This window comes from Puma concolor, chromosome A2 (genome assembly GCF_028749965.1).
Source record: "Puma concolor isolate L17-30 chromosome A2, mPumCon1.1.hap2, whole genome shotgun sequence".
Classification (NCBI taxonomy): domain Eukaryota; kingdom Metazoa; phylum Chordata; class Mammalia; order Carnivora; family Felidae; genus Puma; species Puma concolor.
In genome coordinates, this window is record NC_141668.1 from 91,294,022 (window position 1) to 91,317,440 (window position 23,419).

General features: G+C 48.8%; 1 protein-coding gene across 11 annotated transcripts in view; it reads right to left on the reverse strand.

Moving 5' to 3' along the window:
- The window catches only part of ATXN7L1 (ataxin 7 like 1), a 246,879-nt gene that overhangs the window by 28,505 nt on the left and 194,955 nt on the right, over window positions 1-23,419 (reverse strand). For all 11 annotated transcript variants that reach the window (XM_086696922.1, XM_086696924.1, XM_086696923.1 and 8 more), the window contains 3 exons: window positions 4,823-5,106; window positions 1,586-1,668; window positions 467-723 (listed from right to left, as the gene is read on the reverse strand). In XM_086696922.1, the coding sequence (XP_086553048.1) occupies window positions 467-723; window positions 1,586-1,668; window positions 4,823-5,106 (624 nt within the window). The remainder of the gene's footprint in view (window positions 1-466; window positions 724-1,585; window positions 1,669-4,822; window positions 5,107-23,419) is intronic.

Sequence of the window (23,419 nt, forward strand, 5' to 3'; positions counted from 1 at the left end):
GAGACTCGTGGAAAAAAAGTCACAAGATATCGTGGCAAATGGGCTCCTAAGGTGTGAGGACTACCCCACTCTGTGTCGGGAGCGTCCAACTAATCTAAAAACCCAGGCCACCAGAAAGTTGCCCGGTGGCTGATATAGCTCAGCCTTTCCAGGTATTAACTTCCAGATTACTCTTGCTCTGTAAAAACACATACTGTCTGAAATAGATCTGCTATGGTGATGATGATGATGGTGATGATGGTGATGATGGTGATGAGGATGACGACAGCAGGAACACCCACTGAACACTATACGGTGGGCATTGGCCGAGCCCCTTATGCCCGTGATCTCACTTACACTTCACAACCGCCTTACGAGGTAGGGCTCTTACGACTTCCAGATGCCACGTGATCAGCCCACACACGACCCAGCAAGGCAGAGCCACTTGACCAAGGACTCAGGGCTTCTACTGCCGAATGGGACTTACCTAGGAAGCACAGAGTTAGGCGGCCTGGATTTTGCAGGGGATGCGACTTTCGGTTCTGGCCCAGAGCTCCCCGAAGGTCCTGGCAGAGAGTCCTGCGCTGGCCCCGGTTGGTTTGGAAGTACTTCCCTCGCCGAAGTCAGGAGATGCTCTTTATCTTTAACTTCTTTTTCGCGGGACTTGGCTTTGTGTTCTGCCAGAAGGAGGTCAAATTGCTTTTTCCGGCCTGGGACTGCCCTCCGATGGCTTAGCGAATGTGTCTAAGGAGAAGAGAGATGAAAAGCACAGCCTCTTTGATCAGCACATAAACCTGCTTCCCCAGGCCCTCCATTTCAGAAACAGCAATTCATGGGAATTTGGAGGTGCTTGAAAAGTCAACTTCAAGGCAACGGCTCCTGTTCTGTGGCTGGGAAGAGGCAGACACCACACAAACGCAACCATGCCCTACACTCCTGGCGTTAAGAAGCCAAAGCTTCCTCCAGAAAATGGCTTAGGATGACCAGCTTCCGCGCAGAGCCCACGGAAACCTCTCTGGATGAAAGGCAACGGTGAGGGCGCGCTAGAGTTAATCCAGGTGCAGGTGGGAGGCTGGCTTTGGCCCGGACACACACGGCCGGCCACCGGGCAGAGGGGGCCACGGCCTCGAGCCCGGGGAGCACTAGCACTTCAGTGTGAAATACGGGGGCCGGGGGCTACCCGATGGCGACCGCCTCGCGTCGGCTGTCCCCGTGGCCACCCGGCGTGGCCGGATCAGGGGCGCGGCCGCTCGTCCTCCCCTCCGGGGCTGCCTTTCAGGCGCTGCCGCCGTTGCCGCCGCTCCCGCATACATTAAAACGTAGCAGGGTTTAGAACCGCCTGTGAGTGCCTATAAATACAATTTACTGTCTGGCCTCACAAGTAACAGGGGAAGCCTATTTTTTTTTTTTTTTCCTTCTTAAAAAGCCAGCCAGCTTGAGGCAGGCACTCTGCTACCATGGAAGAGAAGAAAGCATTTCCCTTACAAAGAACAGCTGGGGGTCATGTCGAGGTTCCACACCCTGCCGTGTGCAGAGAGTGGCATGCAAACATTTCGACAAAGGCCCCAGCGAGAGCAGGAAGTATTTTTTATGGAAAGAGAAATACCTTGCAGGTGAGGGATCTTGTGCAAGGTTTCTTTGTCTCGGGATCCAATACTCCACAGTGTTTATTTGGGTCAAATTCTCTCTCTGGTTTAAGAAACAAACAAAAAATATAAGAAAAAAGGAGACTAAATAGGATTTGGCATTAAGACTACATTTAAAAAAAATGCACATTTGCACCAACAAGTGAGACATTGTCAGGCAATCTGGGTTTTTTGTTTGTTTGTTTTGTTTTTCTTTTCCTTTCTTTCTTTTTCTTTTTCTTTTTTTTTTTTCCCCCAACTGGCCGCTAAAATGCTTCAAGAACCGCTCAGGGGAAAATGGCACTCCCCTTTGACCCCTGAGTTCCAGGTCCAGCTTCAGGAGGGATGTAAATGCAGCACAAGGCCGGGGGGAGGGTGGGGGCAGGCACCGGAGGGCGAGGAGCCCTGACGCTGTCACACTTTATGTCACTTGAAGAGTTCCCCAGGTACTTGGCACTTTGGGCATAGCTGGCTGCAGACCAGGAAGAGGGCCTGAGGCCCAAGGGCCACTGTGTCCTGGGCGGCTCCCCCCACCTTGCCTTCCTGCTGGTTTTTAGCCATTTAAGTGGGAGATTATTCCTTGACAGGTCAGTGTGACCTGCCTCTCTTGTGCTTTGCCACGTCTTCAGCACCAGGCTTTTCGTGCAGCCTCGCTGACCAGAAATGTCGTTTACCTGATTCGGGAATGTTCTGGCCGAGTTGTAGGCAGGGGCAGGGGGAAAGTTCGGGTGTGTGCTCTATGTGTGTCTGCATAGTTGTAAGTTGCCTGGAGGGCAGGGCCTGCTAGTCTCCCAGCTTGCTTTGCACCCAGCACGGGCCCTGTTGCTCCAAATGGGAATGAGCCAGGGCTAGCCAGCCTGTTGGGGCTGAAGGGCGGCTGCAGAGAGGCTAGGCTTTCTCCAGTTCCCGCCTTCTCCCTGGACTGTGGATGGCTCATGGTGAGGTTACTTCTAAGGACGCTGAACTTTTTATGCCCACTTATGGATCCTTTGCTCCTTCTGGATTACAGCAATGCTCCCTCCCCCTGGAGAAGGAGGGGAAGTGAGGCCATCCCTTAAGGACCCTTTAGGCTTCAAAGGTCCACCTCTCAGATGGTCTGTGCTGTTTCTGGAAGGCACCCAGCAGACACCTGAGTCCTGAAGCACAGGGATGACACAGCTCTTCTGGGCATTCAGGGAGGCCGGCAGCCGTGTTGGTGGGTGGGTGTGCGGGCGGGGGTTGTATATAAATTTGGGAATGTCTCCTTAAGAGGTCTGAATAGCTGCAAACTAAAAGGAGGTTACTCGGAGCACAATAACTGAATGTGTTCTGTTTTTAAAAGAGGGTTTGGGGGTTGTGCTGGTGGCTGCATCGGTGGTGATGATGATGGTTCGATAAAAAACATTCTGATGTCCAAGACAGATTTCCTGGTTGGCTATCAAAATGCCTCCCACCTCTTTTTGTTTTTGTCATTGTCATCATCATCTTCTTCTCTTTCAAAGACTTGATTTTTAAGTAATCTCTACGCCCAATGTGGGGCTCAAACTCCTAACCTCGAGATCAAGAGTTGCATGTTCCACCGAATGAGCCAGCCAGGCACCATCCCCCCCCCTCCCTGCCCCCCTGCCCCGCCTTTCTCTAGCTTCACTTTTAGGACTAGAAAACTGTGAGGCCTGGAGACGCCTGTTTCCTGTGTGCCCTCGCTGCCCACCAAGGAGGGCCTGGGCGCCGGGCCCCAGGCTGCCTGCCATGGAGTTCTTTCCCTCAGGCCTGTCGGAGTCAGACCGGGGCCCGGATCCACACCAGCTCTCACACTGGCCCGCAACTGAGCAGGTTGCTTGGCTGGGCAATAGGAGCTGGCCGCCAAATGTCAAAGCGAGATAGAAACAAGCGAGATAGAAACAAAAGACCCAATGAGACAAAACAACCAACAAAATGCAAAACCAACAGACAACAAGAACCGCCCCCCCCCCCCCCCCAATATAACTTCAGGTCAGGGTTCAGGCTGGCAGCCATGGTCACGCTTCTGCCTCTGGACACTGCCCAGCCGGGCCTACTGGTTTTTCCAGGGATGTTACCGCCCAGCTCTGCAGAGTGAAATTGAACTTTCCATTCAGGAAGAGAGCCAGGAGTAGGGGGCTCCTGTCTACACAGGGAGGCCCCGCAAGGCTCCAAGAGACTGCCAGGCCCTACCTTCCTTCCTTGATAGTGGGTGAATAGTACATAGAGACATTTTTAGGGTAAAAATTTTCTGAATGCTTTGGGGACAAAGTACTTTTAAGAAATTTTTTTTTTTTTTTTTAAGTTACAGATGTAAGACAGGAAAACCAAAATACACGTTAACACAAAGTACAAAATAAAAATGACCCACAATTCTTAGGTTGATTAAGAATTATGCTCCTACTAGAGGGCCCAGTTTCTCTCTCACAGGGTGGTTTTCATTGTATTTTCTTTTTTCTAGTCAACATTTGATAAATGCCCATGGTGTGTGAAGACGTTATAAAGTTTATAGCTTTTCTTGGTCTTTTGGAGGAAGCAGAACTGCCAGATTTAGTTCTACAACAAATCCAAAGCCAATATCATCCCTATGGGGGCCTCTAAGGGCAGCCATTGCCTCAAAGACTGGTCAAGTGCACCTTTCCAGGCATCCTGAGTGTCTATGCAGACAACCAAGAAGTAGATCTGGGAGAAATCCCTCAACACCTCACCTGCTGTGCTAGTCCAAGCATTCCTGAATGGCAATTCCAACCTGATTATGTGGGAAAGGCAGTGGTAGCTCCAGACCACAGAATCAACATGGCAACCAACTAGACCAAAGGACAGAGTGGGGTAGATGGGACTGTCCCGAGCCCGCCCTGAGGTACTGTGGGGTATCATTATGGTTGTCCACCTTCCCTGCACTGAGGCTTCCACGGAAACCCAGGGACAGGCCAGCCTGTCAGCACACGGTAAGACCATCACAATGCATGGGCTGTTGTGGTTGGTGGAAAGCATCCTGCCTCCCGGGTCAAGAGGATCAACTCCCACTGAGTCAAGCGAGAGACCTCGTCCGACCCGGAAATAAGAGAACCGTTTCTCCCTCGCATTTTTAGGCAGGGGTCCTGTTTGCACATAAATTCCGTGTCCCCCTTAAAATGAAACAGACCTGCTTAATTGTAAGAACACACCGCTCCTTGGTTACGAATATGACCCAGAGGCGCTCTAATCATGAGTCCGACTCTAACGACACAGACACATACCTGAAAGTCTCCTGTAAGGCTTGTTGTTGTTTTTGGTGCCATTTTGGTGTTTCTTGTCTATTGTGGTGGGCAAAATTCCTTTGCCATTTAAGATCTTCTCTGGGGAGGGTGGCACTGACTTAGACATCAAGACTGGCTTAATTAAAGGTGGGATGGAGACGGCAGAGGACGAGGTGGAGCAGGAGGTGACCGCAGTAGTGGTTGTTGAGTTCATTTTGACATTGGCACCATCTGCCTTCACTAGATTAGGGATTTTCTCTAAACTGACTACAGGAACCGGAACGCTGAAAAATAAATGAATAGACACACACAATTGCCTTCTTTGATACATCTGGTCCGCTGAGAAGCTATACCCGCTTACCCTCATCAGAACACTTCCTTATCACTTATTTATACTCCTCTTACAAGCGAGCAGCGCAGTCCCTTGATGGGAGGGAGATTTGTGCCTTGGAAAGGGCCAACGGGGGGTTCGAGGCTGGCGCAGCGCCAGGGATGGCATCGGAGCTGACTGATTACCTCCTGTACCGGCTGTCCTCATAGACCCTGCAGCTCCCCCTTCTCAGCCCTGACATGTCGGCGGTCTCTGAGACAGCACCTTGGGCAGAACAAGGTGCCCGCTGTGAAGCTCAGAAGAGATGCTGTTTGTCCCCTGAAGAGGGTGTGCCACCATGCCACTTGCTGACTCACATCCCCTCCCCCTGCTGCTCGCTGGTCTCCCACCTCGGCGATCAGGCCTGACATCTGCTTAGCTCGGGAGCGCTGACAGGCTCACGCCGCGCACGGAGGCATGGCTGCGGGCCAGCGAGCCATGCTACCTGCTGTTGGAGGACTTCTGGATCACTCCTGTCCTGGGGACGGGCTCAGACTGAGAGAGGCACCATGTAACATTATCTAATATGCCATTTTAGGTAGCTAGTTATGTAAATAGGCAATTCTCAAGGCTGGCAGGTGAGAGGATGAATTTTAAGAAGACACAGCACAAAGGTGCATGTTTGCTCTTCAAAATCTGTCACCATAGCCCCACTTCCCTGCAATTTCTCCGATAATGGATATGCGTTTGATTTCTGTGCATGTAATGCTGGGGGACCCTGTGTCTGGGGGGGCTGTGGAGGATTCTGTCTCAGGGTCTTGAAAGATGAGATGAGATGAATAAGCTTTTCTCTGGTTCCTGAACTGTTCTCTTTCCTCCTTGTAGGAGGGCAGAACGCTAACACTTCAGCTCCCCAATCATCTCTGAGCTGAGAGGAGCCGACTTAGCTATTTGAATGCCAAATGATCTAGAATATAGCTTATACATACGTGCAGACAATGTAGGGCATGAGAGAGAGGCTGATTCTGCAGGGGAGGAGTCTCATCTGTCCACATGGCTGGCTGGCTCCTCTCAGATGTAGTCACAGATCGTTTTTTGGACCAATTTGTTCATGAAATTATTTTAGTGACCCCTGAGCCCTTGCCTCTTTGCTAACTTTGAAACAGGATCACAGGTGTTATTTATAGGTCTTTGCCAGTGAGAAGGGCACTCAGTGGTTAAGCAGATTGTCGCTGGACTTCACCCACTTTACCCTCGGACCACGTGCTTTCTTGACCTGGGGAAGGATGGTGTGGGATTTCAAGTCCTGCGTGAAGGGAAAGTGGAACAGTGGGTTTCAGTAATACACTAAGTCCCTGATAATTTCGTCTTTGATCAGTGTCTCAATCACTGAGTTATGTCCCGACTGCTGCTACCTTCTATTAATGGCAATTTGCAAAGTACTCACAAAGCACTGAAGCACAAGAAGCCCTTAAAAAGTCAGCACGGTAAGAAGCTGGAAAGAGGTTGCCTGCTGAAATTAGTGCTGCATTCCTGATTTTTTTTTCCTGAATGGTAAAAAAATGTAAAACCATGGGACATGGGATTCTTGTAGGCTCCTTCCCTCACTCAATTTTAAAAGACACAAACCATACAAATTAGGGTCTTGAAGAGATAGGCATGCACCCATGTTCACAGCAGCATAATTCACAACAACCAAAAGGTGAAAGCAACCCAAACGACAATTAACGGCTGGCTGGATACACAAACTGTGGTATATCCATTCAGTGGAATATTATTCAGCCTTAAAAAGGAAGGAAATTCTGACACATGGATGAACATTGAGAACATTATGCTAAGTGAAGCAAGCCAGTCAGAAAAAGACAAACATCAGAAGATTCCACTTTTGTGAGGTACCTAGAGTGGTCATATTCATACAGACACAAAGGAGAAATATGGTTGCCAAGGGCTGGGGTTGGGGGAGAACAGGGAGCTATTATTTATGGGTATAAAGTTGCCATTTTGCAAGATGAAGAGTTCTGGAGATTGGTTGTACAACGTGAATGTACTTAACACTATACATTAAAAGTGGTTAGAATGGCACATTTTCTTATGCGTATTTTATCACAAGTAAAAATACAAACCACTCCCTCCCCCCCAACAAATCACAAAATTCATGGAACTTAAATTACATGTCAATATCCTGGCTTTAAAAACACATATTATAAAGGCCTGCTTAAAAAGTTCCTGTTGAGGGGCGCCTGGGTGACTCCGTCACTTAAGTGTCTGACTCTTGATTTTGGTTCAGGTCATGTTGTCACCGCTGTGAGATGGAGCCTGATGCCCTGGGCATGGAGCCTGCTTAGGATTCTCTATCTCTGCCCCTCCCCCACCCACGCAGGTGCTCCCTCTCCCCCTCTCGAAAAATGAAATGAAATGAAATAAAATAAAATAAAGCTCTTATTGATTTAGTCACCTTTGTCCTGATCTGTTGATTTCTGTTTTTTTAGAATAAAAAGTTCAACTTTGGGTGGGAGGATTCTCTAGTGCCTGAGTGGCCTTCTCTGATATCCTTCTTTGTGAAGCCCAGTAAATTCAGGAAAGGAAATTAGGGCCCTGGGGTTTCAGGCTGTTGTTGCATGAGCTGGTATGAGTAAAGGGAAGGCCTCTAGTTTCTGTGGAAAATGGCCAGGGCACATGCTGAGTACCCATGAGTTCAGCCGACAAAGATATAATGTTGGGCTGGAATAATCTAGAGCAATCGTAAGAACTGAAATAAATGTAAACACCAAGCCAAATGGTCCTCAAATGCTCATGGTACAGTTTGTGTTTCTCCCCTAAAGTCAACGTCCAACTCCAACATGCTCCTTAATTCAGCCACGAGAGCACAGGTCCACTTGGTCCAGCGATCTGGAACAGTGCCAGCTGACTCATCTCTTTGGTAACGCTTCTTTCCAACTGTGTGTTAGTGAGTGAGCTTGAGCCAGGTGAGCTAATATCTGTGACTGATCTCCCAACTTGGAATTTTCTCCACTATATAACAAGTGTGGTGCAGTCACACCGTCTACTGCCAATGCTTCCAGAACTCCAGACTTCAATCCCAACGCCCATAGGCAGGATGTGGAATTGGAGCCCATCAGAAATTAGAAGAGAAGGCTACTGTGAAGTTCCCTGGGATTGAGTTTTCTTGCATTGGAATGGGAGGCGTTAGGGAAAAAAGTCTGATTAAGAGTGTTTCCGAGGGTTCCAAAGACCAGATGAATTGTAAGGAGCTGAGCCCCTGAGTAAACGTCTCTGATGCCAAGTAATTGGGACCCATCTTGGCAGTGGGAGGGGATAGGAGACTCATTTGTTTTAGGTTGGAATTCTAAGGGTGTCCAGTAACTATGGAGAAGGGCTGTAGATAGAGTGAAGGAGGAGAACCTGGGAACTGACCTGGATACTTTTTTTTTTTTTTTAAGACTTTATATTAAGTAATCTCTACCCAAAATGTAGGGCTTAAACTCACAACCCCGGGATCAAGAATTGCATGCCATTCTGACTAAGCCAGCAAGGCACCCCTGACCCGGATACTTTTATCTTTGGTTGTCCCTCTGCCCCTAAGGTTTTGGGCTTCCCCTCTAAGGTAACCTGCTTCTGGTCTGAGTTGAGAAGGTACTTCTGCTGGGAGTTAAAGCAGGGAAGCAGGCAGCTCAGTGGTGGTGGGCAGGGTCAAACACATCCTTAGAAGAAACGAGAATCAGAGAGAGAGAGAGAGGTGAAAAGCCTTCCTGTTTGCTCTTGCCAACCTGATTCCCCAAGATAAATGTCAGCCATCAGTCCACTGGAATATTTAGTCTCTTTTCTCCACTACCGTTGGCAACAGCTCTCAGATCATAAACTAACGAACAAAGGAGGAAATGATTCCAAGATGGTGCCACACAATTTGGAAAACCGATCCCAGACATTCCATCTCATTTCAGCTGAGAGCCCTGGTCCCTGCTTCACTTACACACACATCCCGCGTGTGTCTACACTCCAGGGTGTGAGGGTGCGGCTGTCTGGAAACCATCATCTCACGACTGCCTCCTGCTTTCTCCCATGGTGCCCTTTCTCACTGTCCCACTTCCCCTACCATCACCGCTGGCCAGTACAGTGTCCCAGCCCTGGGCAGTGGACCCTGAATAACAGGTTTAATTTTTTCCATTGGAAAGAAGCCAAAAGATTCTGACCGCTGCTTTCTCAGTGTGGGTATCTCCCCCGCATGGAATCGCACTAACTCAAACATCTCCCTGTGGGGTCGTGGGGTCGGGGGGCTGGGAGGGGTGGGTAGTTGGAAACACCCAGATGACTAAGCAGTTTATCACTGTTTGCTCAGGTGATAAACAAGCCTGGCAGTTACCGCCTCCCTCCCCAGGAAAGCCCAAGCCCCTCAAGTTTCAAGTTCCCTTTCTGTCTTAAGGGATGCAACTCACACACTTCCTGAGTCCCACAATTAGTTGCATTTATCACCTCGCTATTGTCCTTTCTTGGAGGAGCAGAGTTTGAAAGGGAAAGGTGAGTCCGGCTCTGTCCCTGTTGCTTTCATAATGCCTGTTTCGTTCGCTGCCAGGGAGCCCAGGGCTGCAGCTTGTTCCCGTGCTGTGTCTAATATACTGGGAGTAGTTATCTCCTTGTTAGCCCTGTATCTCTGTCTCTGGTCCAGGGAAGGGATCCTGGGAAGTCCTCCCTCAGCCTCCTGGCTATGTGGGGGAGACATCTACCTTGCTTCTTTTCTGCTGCTTTGGCTGCCATGTCTTCTTCCTGAGTGCCTGTCTGAATTTATCATTCAGGACCGAGGAGGCTGCTCTGGCTTTAAGAAAAATGGCTCTCCCGGCACCAAGTGGATTCCTGCCCGGGGTGATGTCTGCAAAAGAGCAGAGGTGGAAGAATCTCACGGTGCCGTTTCAAGGGCCACCCGTGTCTTTCGGGACCAGCTGTTCTCCTGCCAGCTACAAGGTCCTGTGGATCTGATTTATTCTTTCATCATCAACAGATAAGTCTTAAAAGAACGGTTCAGAAAATCTGGAGGCCTGCAGAAATCGTTGCCAGCTCTGCTCTACTTACCGGCGCAGGGTAAAGATGGATTTGACAGGCAAGAGCCTGAAGACATATGGTATTTGTGCTGTGGGTTATGTGTCTGATGAGAGTTCTCAGCTGTCTGATTTCTTCCCACCAATTCTTTCGACAAAGGCCCATGTGCCTGTGCTACTGGCCTGGCAGAATTTTGAGGATCTCTGAGTCACTGCCAGATCCTTGAACAGGCCACCTCACCCAGCCTCCTGACTTCTAAGCAGTGACAGTATTTAAGTCATCCCAAATAAAAGGGGGGATTTACTCTATTTTAAAAGATCCTCAGAGAAGGAATTAAATTTGGCTCATTTGGATGCATTCTGGGAGCAGCTATCAGGACATTATTTACATCAAGTTTAAATTCTTCAAGTGGAAGAAATACCTGGGACATTCTTAAAGCCTGAGGGTCAGGCAATTGCTAAGAATCAGCCTCAGTAACAGAGCTACAAAGTCCTCAATGGATAGAGGAGGCACTATGTAAATCCCGATGAATGAATCAATTTTTTTTTTTTTAATCTGGAAAAACAGATTGGGAAAAACTTTTAGGAAAGCCAATTTGTAAACACCTTAAGCAAACAGAAAACAGGGTAATCAACCACAGAGCACATAAATTTAAAAAAAAAAAAAAAACCTGCCAGATTAATCCAATATTATTTTGTGGCTGAGGGTCAGGTCCGGTGGTCAGGGAGAAAGCACTGTGTTTACTCTCTCCTGGCCTTTGCACAGCTTTGGATTCGCTCCCATATAACCCACCCTCAATAAACTGGGAAAACGTGGTCAGACCACAGAGCTATTGGGGGTGAGAGGCCCTGGCAGCAGAGGCAAAAAAGATTGGGTAGCGGGGTCTCGTGCCAGCCCAGAGCGGTACCCAGCAGAGCTCACAGGGGCCTGTCGCCGGCCAGGAAGGTTAGAGCATCTCCATCAGTGACTTGGGTGATGGGCCAACATCTCCATCAACTCGGAGGAGAGGTGGTTAGCCACTGAGAAGATGTGGGACTTTCCCTTCAGCCCATTATGAATGGGGGAGAGATGAACCTGGGGACTTTGATGAATTGTAAAAGTGGCCAGGAGCAAGTGAAACAAGGAGGGTTGGATGTCATTGCTCTACGGGGCGTTGCAAGATAGTTTAGGATAATCGTTAGGAATATAGGCTTCAAATCAGACAAACCTAGATGCGAATCCTGCCAGTTGCCTTATGGTAGAAAAGCCATCAGACTTCCCGAGTCCAGGGCCTCGGCAAGCCCGTAAGGACTTCTGTGAGAATTAGAAGAGGGTGGCTGACCTGGAAAGTGGAAATGTGCCAGTTTCAGTTCCTCCCTGCCTCCTCGGCGGGGACAGACTCGTATAGGCATATGGGGGCTGCCCTCCCTACCTTATTTCAGGAACTTACCACTCTGGGCCTCAGTTTCCCTATCAGTAAAATGAAGATCATGGTAGAGATTTGAGGTGATTACATGAGATCATACAAACGGGAGTGCTTAGCAAAGTGCTGGGCACACAGTTGGCCTTCAACAAATTGGAGCTAAAATAAAAAGGGGAGAGAAGATTGTGCTGTCCCCTCTCCCTACTGACCCTGAGTCTTGTGGGGTATACCTCTGGGGTGCAACTCATCAGAAACTTGTGTCCTCTTTGCCTTCTGGTCTGACAATGGAGGGAGGGCCACACAAGGCGGGAGGAGGAAGGGGCTGGTGGCCTTCCATATTTACCATGTTCACCCAGGGGAGGATCACTTTTGGGGGGTGTAGTGAAGAGGAAAAACAGAACTAGGTAGGACATCTTCCCTTCCCCATTGTTTCTCAATCCCTGATCTTGTATGCACGGCCCAAGCCTGGACGAGAGGTTAGAGATCCCAGCTGGAGAACGCATTCTGGAGGAAAAGTGAGCAGGAGGTAACGGGGGTCCTTCTGGCTCTAAGACATCTTCTGTAAGACTGACTGCATGGGTTCTCAGCTGCTCCAGATTTCCTGGAGGCAGAAGGCCCCAGCACCAGCCTCTGTTAAGTCTCTCCAGCACTTTGGTTAATCAGGGTTTCACAAGGCCCGGAGCTCAGAAGGTGGTCCCCAAACCCGCTGGGAGATCAACAGGCACTAAATGCCATTCCTGGTGAGTCGTAATGCCCTAAGACTGTGGGAAAAAATCAGCAAGCTAGAGGAGAGGAAGATGAAGAAGGGAAAACAGAGTCCTGGCACAGCAGGGTAAATCGTGCAGGACAGGCTGTCTCTAGAGTGCACTTGGACCAGCTTGCCTGCTGTGCTGCTGCCTTGGGTGGCGCATCCAGGAGGAGTGTGAGACCAACCCTAGGCCAGACCAATTGCACCTGCTCTGACAACTAAAAGTGTCAGTTAAAACGAATACCGAGTGAAATTCACATCAAGGCAAAAATGGTATCAGAGCCTCTGAGGGCAGGACTTGAGATGTCAGCGACCAGGAAGCAAGTGGATCCTGGAGGGAGCGCTGGTGCAGAGCAGAACAGAACCCCAACCCCGCCCCCCCACCCCCCCACCCCCCCCAGCCCAGGACAGGCTCTGGAGAAGCAAGCAGGAGTGCTCCCCTCTGTAGCCACCAGAGGTCATTGGCTCCCGCTACCAGAGCTGCAGGCGGCTCCTGTCTGCCCGGCCTGTTCCTCGCCTTCCAGACCCAGCACAGCCAAGACATTCACTGTCTCTCTCGGGCCCAGCAGCCAACACCGACTGGGGGGCGGTGGGGAGGGGAGAGGACTCCTCACAGAACATCCTCCTTCACCCCCTGCCAGGGGAGGCCCGGAGCCAAGCCCTGGGCTCAGGTCCTCAGCTTTTGCTTTCAGGAAGCTTGTTCTGAGCAGACTGGGGATGCACAAATGGCACGGTGTCCCTGGCTGCCTGTGGGTGCCCCAGCCTCTGCTCCCCACCGTCCTTCACACATGAAGAGCCCCAGGGAGCGTCTTCCCTCACAAGTGGCCTGGGAGCCAGGGTGTCACTCACTCTGCTCTTTTCTTCTCCACATGGAATCCTGGGCAGGCAGCCCTGCACCCCAAACACCTCCATCCAGAACACTGAGCACACTGTTTAAACCATCAAGAGCTGGAGACTTGACATGGACCTACAGCAGACTCAGGAAATTCTTTGTCCCAAACTAAATACTTTGTATTAAAACAAAAAACAAACTCTTCTGGTTCACAACATCACCATCCAGTCAGAGACCTTGGCTCTTTCCTGACATTCGGTCACTCACAGGTCTACCTGCTGGTCATCGTTGCTCGCCTGAACACTGATGAAAATCCCTACCACCAGTCTTTCCATCCCAGCCTCTTCACAGCCTCCACTCAGCTCCCGTGCAAATCTGACCCCGCCGTCCTGCTGTTCCAAAGGCTTGGTGGGCTCCCCGCTGTCCAGAGTCCAACCTCACAGCCCAGCCCCCCACAGCCCGTGCCCTGGGGAACCTTCCCCCACAGCCTGGTGGGGCTCTTACCGCTCCTTAAACACCCAGCTCTCAGCTTGGCTCCTGGCCTTTATGTGGGCTGGGCGGTTCCTTCTGTGGCGGTGCCCTCCTCCCTCCTCCGGGTGAATACTCCCCCATCTGCTCAGATCCAGATGAAATGTCCTCTTCTCTCTCAGGGCTGGCTGTTCCTTCCTAGGTGTTTGTGCCACATTTATCATGTCAAATGGCAAGGTCTCAGTTCTATGTTAATGTGGCCTGACCAGAAAATGGGCTACCTGAGGACAAGGACCTTGACCAAGTGTCCATGTTGCTCTGGAGTTACCTCAGTGACATATGCATTATTTGGCACTGAGGAAGGGCTCGGTGAATGGTCGATGAGTGAATTAATGTTCTCAGTGAAGGTTAAGTCACATAACACGATAAAACCAAACCAGTGCTCCGCCAGAACAAACGCTGGAGGTAAGTGGCAGCCTGCAGCTGTCTCCCTTCCTGGTGGAGGAGCCAGAGTGATTACAAAGGAGGGGGGGGGGCGGCTTGTCGATCCCCACCCCCCATCCACTACTCCTCTCATTGCCTCTTGACACTCATATACTGAGCACTTGCCACTGCTGGCCAGGAGGCTATGGAAGATCGTACCTAACCTTCACCCCCAGTTTATAGAGGAGGAACCTGGGGTTTAGAAAGGTTGCCTCAGGGCATTCAATCAGCAAAGTGAAGGGCAGCAGTGGGGCTTGACTTCAAGCAGCTCTCAGGACGGTGCACCTGATCTTAGCACTGGCAGTGAGAAGTCCTGGGGTAGAGTCCCAGCTCCACCATCGTCCAGCTGTAATCTTGGACCATTCTCTTCATCAGTGTGGGCTGCTTCCTCATCTTGTCACCGAGCAGACGTGAGGCTCTGGAGGCGTCTAATAAGTACCATGTGCAGTGCGAGCACAGAGGACGGTGACTACTAATCTTTGTGGCTCCTCCTCCCTTTCTCGGTCATGTCATTTGTTTCCTTCCCCAGCTGTCCTAGCCTGTATGTTCCTTCCCTAGACTCTAGGCCCTATTTCTGAGCACTTTTGGGACTTGACAAGGTCAGCTGAGTTTCTACACAAGGAGCTGTCCATTGTCCTTATCTTGATCATCTGGAAACCCAGTGAGCCTGCAGCACTCAAGTGTTTCAGTTCCTATGCCTCTGTGTCCTGGAAGGGACATGGTCCCCCCGGATGCTCTAACATTCTGGCCTGTTCCTCCCATCCTCTCATGACTGCCCTTTCCATTCCCTCCCTCTGGGGCTCATCACAGTAACCTCCACCTACTTCCCTTCCTCTACCTGCCTTTCCCCCCCCACCCTCTGCCCCACTGCTCCCTTAACACCCAAACCTGCACCACTAGGGGTAAAAACCAGCCCCAGAATGCCCCCCTCATGTCTTGTGTGAGGAGCTGCATTTGTAAGTGGGGTCTAGGGAGGGACTTCTGTGGGATGCTATACCGACTCCTTGGTTCCCTTCTGATTAGGGTTTTCCTCGCAGTCAAGTGCATCCTGGGACATGGGTGCAAACGCAGGCAGAGGCCATGGTACAAGGATGCGCTGAACTTGCCTCTTCCTTAATTTAAGGGAAAATAGCTTCCCCTTCTTGCCAGAGCACAAAACTTTTTCCTTTTGATCATCCAGGACCATACTTCTCCCTTCCCAACTCTCATAATTGTGATAGGGACAACAGTCCCATGATGGGAGCCTGGCAGTCTGATTTCTCACCCAGAACTCAAAAGATAGCTATTTATACCTATCGTTTCCTTTAGCATCAGAAAAATCGCATGAGGAGGGGGAAAGGAGCAGTTCTATTTCACAAGCTCCTTCATTCATTCACTCATTATTCATTCACTTAGCAAATATTTGCTGGGATGCTGGATTCCATGCTACACCACAGGAGGCCAGGGAGCTAAAGGTCCAGATGGAGGCAGGGGAGGATAAAGATGCAAATGAGTATAATAGACAACGAAGGCTCTTACAGCAGTAGCTTGAGTGCTAGTGGGAGCTTAGAGGAAGAAGCATAAAAGTCTGGGAAGGGGCGCCTGGGTGGCTCAGTCGGTTAAGCATCTGACTTCGACTCAGGTCCTGATCTTGTGGTTCATGAGTTCGAGCCCCGTGTCGGGCTCTGTGCTGACAGCTCAGAGCCTGGAGCCTCTTTCGGATTCTGTGTCTCCCTCTCTCTCTCTGCCCCTCCCCCACCCACGCTCTGTCTTTGTCTCTCTCAAAAAGAAACAAACATTAAAAAAAAAAAAAAAGTTGGGGCGCCTGGGTGGCTCAGTCGGTTGAGCGGCCGACTTCGGCTCAGGTCACAATCTCGCGGTTCGTGAGTTCGAGCCCCGCGTCGGGCTCTGTGCTGACAGCTAGGAGCCTGGAGCCTATTTCGGATTCTGTGTCTCCCTCTCTCTGACCCTCCCCCATTCATGCTCTGTCTCTCTCTGTCTCAAAAGTAAATAAACGTTAAAAAAAAATTTTTAAAAAGTTAAAAAAAGAAAAGTCTGGGGAGACTTCATGGAGGAAGTGACACACATGCAAAGAGGTTGCTTCTGGTAAGGGAAACAGCACATGCCAGCACATGGAGGCACGTCTGAGGAGCTACAAATAGACTGGGATGCCTGGAATATGAAATGAAGGAGTTAAAAGTGTTGGCGGCAGCAGTTGGACAAGTGGGAAATGCCAGATCATATGTCCACCTCCGAAGAGGTTAAGCCTCTGCTCTGTAGGCAAACAACTGAGAGACCCTGGAGAGTTGTGAGCAGGGCAGGGGCATGATGTACTCAGGTGGGGGGTGTGGACGACAGACTGGGGAAGGGCACGGTGAGGGGTAGGGAGACCAGGCAGAGGCCGCCGCAAGAATCCCAAGAATCTGGGTGATCAGAGGGTAAGTTGGGTCACCTGGAGGGTCTGCAGCACTTCGGATCTCTGAGATTTCCCCAAGCGGGAGCCTGGAGAAGACTCCCTACGTCCCATTAATACGGAGCCGTGGTCTTGCCCCCACTTCATGGCAACACCAGGCAAGAACCGATAAGCCAGCCTCGTTTCTCCCAAGGCACTCAGCCAGGGCCTCTCAGCTCTTCCCCCTCTGCAGAGAGTGCTGGGAAAGACTTCCACACCACTCCTACTCCCCAAACCTCCACTGCTCCAGGGGGACACAGACCTCATTCTAAGCATCCAGAGGAGCCCTGCCTGAGGAAGGAGAGGGACACCCTCCCCCACCTCACTGCCGGGCACACGCAGGAGGCCAGGGAGCCTGCTGATTTTTCTTTTGCTCTGGCTCATTTTCCTTCTGGAGCAGCGGGCTCATCTCCTGCATTTTTAATAGCTGAGCGTATTTAGCATTCAGCACACACGTGTGGGTTGATAAGGCCCAAAGAGAAGGCAACAAGCCATGCAGGGAGGGAAAGCCTCCTCCCTGCTCCCGCCCACATCAACGGGTTTGCAGGTTTCAGTTCCCTATGGCTCCCTTCCTGGACTAGGATAGCCGAAGTGACAGCAGGTGGGAAAGTCAGACTGGCTGACTTAGTCCCTATGCAGGGCTAGTCCCCTGGCTGAGTAGGAAATCAGAAGTAAAGGCTGAAATGTTCATTTTAGCTCAAAAGGGCTGAATAGCCATAAATCCCTTTTGACTTCCACCTAGAGACAGAATCATCTTGTGCCCCTCCCTCCACCTTTATGGGCTCCATGGACACCTGGATGGCAAGACCACTGGCAGGGTATTCTCTGGCCTGACCCCCTGCAGGACCATGCACCAGTGGAGAGGGGCTCTGACTGGGGGCTGGGGGGGGGGGCGCGGCGCGGGGAGTGCTGCTGGGCAGACCCACACGGGACAAATTTGGTAGCACAAGGATGCCCTCTCTGTTTCTCCCTTTCTTCTAACGCGGAATTATTTTTTAACCTCCCCATCCACAGAAGGGAGCAAATAACAAACCCACGGGCCATTTCACCTTGCATGAGATGCCAGGAGGTCAGCCTCAACTCAGGAGTGGCGTTTTTATTTCCGTACATGGGAGTTTGAGCTACTTGGAAAAGGGCGCCCCTAAACTGATGTTAAGTCTAATCTGAAGGCCACAGTCCACCACCTGCACCCAAGACTTATGCTTTTCTGACCTCTAGGGGCTGCTACAGAGCTCCTCTGGGGCAGGGGAGTCTCTGCACGGCCCGACTGGGACCTCCAGGCCGGTTCCCACCTCACACCTAATAGCGGCAGGCTAATGTGGGAGAAGAGCAAATGTTCCTTCCACCCTAGAATCTATCAGTTCCAGCGGGGAGCATAACATCCCAGAGACGCCAGGAGCCACATTCATACACCTGTGAATCAAAGAACCAGAGGGGCTTACCAAGGGTCACCTGGCCAAGGTGTCCAGGTTTGTGCGGTCCGACACAGCAGCCACTAGCCATTTGTGGCTATTGAGCATTTAAAAAAGTGGTTGAGGAACTGAATTTTGAATTTTATGTAATTTGAATAAGTTTGTTTCAGTTATTAGAAAATGTTTAGGGGCACCTGGGTGGTTAAGTGTCCGACTTCGGTTCACGTCATGATCTTGTGGGCTTGAGACCTGTGTCGGACTCCACACTGTCAGCACAGAGCCCGCTTCAGATCCTCTGTCTCCCTCTCTCTCTCTGCCCCTTCCCCACTTGCATGCTGTCTCTCTCTCTAAGATAAATAAACATAAAAAAGAAAGAAAGAAAGAAAGAAAGAGAAAGAAAGAAAGAAAGAAAGAAAGAAAGAAAGAAAGAAAGAAAGAAAAAGAAAGAAAGAAAATGTTTAAGAAAGAAAGAAAATGTTTAAGTGTGTCTGGAACAACTTGGGTTTGCGAATTCATTTTATGATCTCTAGTTGTTTATGAAACCTAAAAATGGATAAAATATTTCTGATGAAAATTTGGTGTCCAAATTGACGGGTGCTGTAGGTGTAAAACACACAGGATTTCGAAGACTTGGTAGAACAAAAAAACAAAAATTATCTCGCTGATTATACGTTGAAATTATAAGATGGTGGATATATTAGGAAAAAAGTAAAAATTATCTCACTGATTATATGTTGGAATTATAAGATAGTGGATATATTAGGGAAAAAACCAGAAAATTATCTCACTGATTTATGTTGAAATTATAAGATAGTGGGTATATTGGGTTAAATAAACTATATTATTAAAAATTGTTTCCTTTCCCTTTTTCCAACGTGGCTGCTAGAAAATTTACATTTCCACGCGTGTCACACATTACATTTCCATTGGATGGCACCAGCCCAAACACGTGTAGATAAAAGGTTAACTGTCCCAAGAATAGAAATCTTACAATCCTTTTCAACGGTCAGATCAATTTCACTCAATTCGACAAATATTTACTGACAAGGGGACCATGTTTGTGGAGCGTGAGGCCCCACCATGCAGGAGATTCCGCAATTACTTCTGAGCAGAAGGAATGACACGAGGTCTCACCTGTGGCAGACCATGGACAGAGTCATGGGAAAGGTAAAAATGAAGGGTCCTGGGAATTAAAAGGGAGATGCCAGCATACCAGTGGCCTGCAAGGAGGGAATGTGTGAACGGCAGGTAGAGGAAGGTGGCCAGTGGGACAGGCAGTGAGGGCAGTGGGGGATTTGGACCAGGAAAGAGGGCCAGGATGCTGTGGGAAGAATCTCGACTTTGCCGTCCCTGCCTCCTCAGGGCCGTCTTCCCCGGGGCCCCCGACTCTCCTCGGCCCTGCCCTCGGCCCCTGCTTCTCTCAAGCCACGTACCTTCCCCAGAGGGTGCATCTGTACCTACGGTCTCAAGGCCTGTGTCTCCACTGATGACTGTCAAAGCTCCATTCCCAGCCCACACCTCTCTCCTGACCTCTGGGTCCAAACGTGCAATGCCACCAACCGAACATCTCTATGTGGACCTTCCTCAGATACAGGGATGCCTAGTTTTACTGCATTTCCCTTTGTTGAACTTTGCACAAACTGTGCTTTTTTTTTTTTTTTTTTTTTTTTTTTTTTTTACAAACTGAGGCTGTGTGGCAACGCTGCAGTGAACAAGGCCATTGTCACCATTTTTCCAATGGCACGTGTTTACTTCATGCCTCTGGGTCACATTTTGGTAATTCTTGCAATATCTCAATCTTTTCATTATTATTATATTTGTTGTCAGCGATCTTTGATGTTACTATTGTAATAATTGTTTTGGGGTGCCACGAACCACCATACAAGATCGCAAACTAGGTGATAAACACGTGTATTGATTGGTCCACTGACCAGCTGTTCCCTGTCTCTCTCCCTCTCCTCGGGACTCCCTATTCCCTGAAACACGACAATTATTGAAATCAAGGGACACCTGGGGGGCTAAGTTGTTTAGGCATCTCTTTGTTTCAGCTCAGGTCATGATCTCACAGTTTGTGAGATCGAGCCCCACGTTGGGCTCTGTGCTGACAGTGCAGAGCCTGCTTGGGATTCTCTCTCTCTTTCTCTCCCTCTCTCTCTGCTCCTCCTGCATGCTCTCTCTCGCTCTCAAAAATAAATAAATAAACTTAAAAAAAAATATCGAAATCAGGCCAGTGAATAACCCTACAATAGCCTGTAAGTGTTCAAGGGAAAAAAAAGTCATACGTCTTTCACTTGAAACCAAAAGCTAGAAACGATTAAACTTAGTGAGGAAGGCCTGTGGAAAGCCAAGACAGGCCAAAAGCTAGGCCCCTCGCACCACACAGTTAGCCAAGTTGTGAACGCAAAGGAAAAGTTCTTGAAGGAAATTAAAAGTGCTACTCCAGTGAACACGTGAATGATGAGAAAGCAAAACAGCCTTACTGCTGCTAAGGAGAAAGTTTGAGTGGTCTTGGACAGAAGATCAAACCAGCCACGACATTCCTTTAAGCAAAGCCTAATCCAGAGCAAGGCCCAACTCTCTTCAATTCTATGTAGGCTGAGAGAGGCGAGGAAGTGACAGAAAAAAACACTTGAAGCTAGCAGAGGTTGGTTCATGAGGTTTAAGGAATCTCCATAACATAAAAGTGCAGGGTGAAGCAGAAGGTGCTGATGTAGAAGCTGGAGTAACTCTCCAGAAGATCTAGCTGAGATCATTAATGAAGGTGGCTACACTAAACAACAGATTTTCAGTGCAGGTGAAGCAGCCTTCTCCTGGAAGAAGATGCCATCTGGGACTTTCATAGCGAGAGGGACGTCAATGCCTGGCTTTAAAGCTTTGAAGGACTGGCTGACTCTCCTGTTAAGGCAGCTGGTGACTTTAAGTTAAAGCTAATGCTCATTTATGATTCCGAAAATCCTAGCGTCCTTAAGAATCACACTAAATCTACTCTGCCTGTGCTCTCTAACCAATACAACAAAACCTGGACGACGGCACTCTGTTTACAACATAGTTTTCTGAGTATTTGAAGCACACTGTTGAGACCTACTACTCAGAAAAGATGTCTTCCAAAATATGACTGCTTATTTAAAAAAATTTTTTTAATGTTTATTTATTTTTGAGAGAGAGAGAGAGAGAGAGACAGAGGACAAGTGGGGGAGGGGCAGAAAGAGAGAGAGAGACAAACACAGAATCTGAAGCAGGTTCCAGGCTCCGAGCTGTCAGCACAGAGCCTGACGTGGGCTCAAACTCATGGACTGTGAGATCATGACCAGAGCTGAAGTCGGATGCTTAACCGACTGAGCGCCCCAGGTGCCCCAGAATAGGATTGCTTATTGACAATGAACCTGGTCACCCCAGAGCTCTGATGTAGGTACAATGACGTTCATGTTGTTCTTATGCCTGCTAACACAACATACATTCTGTAGCCTATGGATCAAGGAATCATTGTGTCTTTCAGGTCTTATTATTTAAGAAATAGACTTCATAAGGCTATAGCTGCCACAGATTGTAATTCCTCTGATGGATCTAGGCACAGTTAACTGAAAACCATTTGGAAAGAATTCACTATTAAGTGAATTAAGAGGGGTTCGAGACTGTAGTGCAGGAAGTAACTGCAGACAGGTGGAAACAGCAGAACTAGGATGAGAAGATGGAATGAGATGAGAATGAGGAGCCTGAGGATGGGGCTGCATGGCCACGATCTCATGATGGAACTTTAATGGATGAGGAGTTGCTTCTGATGCATGAGCAGAGAAAGTGGTTTCCTGAGATGGAATCTACTCCTGGGGAAGATGCCCAGAAAATAGTTGAAATGACGACAGAGGATTTAGAATATTGTATAAACTGGGGCGGCTGGGTGGCTCAGTCGGTTTAGCATCCAACTTCAGCTCAGGTCATGATCTCACAGTTCATGAGTTCGAGCCACGCATTGGGCTTGCTGCTGTCAGCACAGAGCCTGCTTCGGATCCTCTGTCCCCCCTCTCTCTGCCCCACCCCTGCTCACGCTGTCTCTCTCACACAAATAAATAAACGTTAAAAAAAAAAGAACATTACATAAATTTAGTGGCAGGGTTTGAGAGGGCTGATTCCAATTCTGAAGTGGGTAAAATGCTATCAAACAGCATGGGAAGCTGCAGAGAAATCGTTCTTGAAGAATCCACCAATGTGGTAAACTTTGTTTGTTGTTGTCTTACTTTAAAAATTGCCACATGGCACAAAAACAGACACTCAGATCAATGGAACAGAATAGAGAACCCAGAAATGGATGCACAAACATATGGCCAACTAATCTTTGACAAAGCAGGAAAGAATATCCAATGGAATAAAGACAGTCTCTTCAGCAAGTGGTGCTGGGAAAAGTGGACAGCGACATGCAGAAGAATGAACCTGGACCACTTTCTTACACCAGACACAAAAATAAACTAAAAATGGATGGAAGGAAGCCATCAAATCCTAGAGGCAAAAACTCTTTGACCCCGGCCATGGCAACTTCTTACTCAACACGTCTGCAGAAGCAAGGGAAGCAAAAGCAAAAATGAGCTATTGGGACCTCATCAAAATAAAAAGCTTCTGCACAGCAAAGGAAACAATCAGCAAAACTAAAAGGCAACTGACAGAATGGGAGAAGATATTTGCAAACAACATATCAGATAAAGGGTTAGTATCCAAAATCTATAAAGAACTTACCAAACTCAACACCCAAAAAACAAATAATCCAGTGAAGAAATGGGCCAAAGACATGAATAGACACTTTTCCAAAGGAGACATCCAGATGGCCAACTGACACATGAAAAAATGCTCAACATCACTCATCATCAGGGAAATACAAATCAAAACCACAATGAGATACCACCTCACACCTGTCAGAATGGCTAACATTAACAACTCAGGCAACAACAGATGTTGGCGAGGATGCAGAGAAAGAGGATCTCTTTTGCATTGTTGGTGGGAATGCAAGCTGGTGCAGCCACTCTGGAAAACAGTGTGGAGGGTCCTCAAAAAATTAAAAATAGAACTATCCTGCGACCCAGCAATTGCACTACTAGGTTATTTACCCAAGGGATACAGGTGTGCTGTTTCGAAGGGGCACATGCACCCCCATGTTTATAGTAGTACTATCAACAACAGCCAAAGTCTGGAAAGAGCCCAAATGTCCACTGATGGATGAATGGATACAGAAGATGTGGTATATACATATATATACACAATGGGGTATTACTCGGCAATCAAAAAGAATGCAATCTTGCCATTTACAACTACGTGGATGGGACTGGAGGGTATTATGCTAAGCGAAATTAGTCAGAGAAAGACAAATATCATATGACTTCACTCATATGAGGACTTTAAGAGACAAAACAGATGAACATAAGGGAAAGGAAATAAAAATAATATAAAAACAGGGAGGGGGACAAAGCAGAAGAGACTCATAAATATGGAGAACA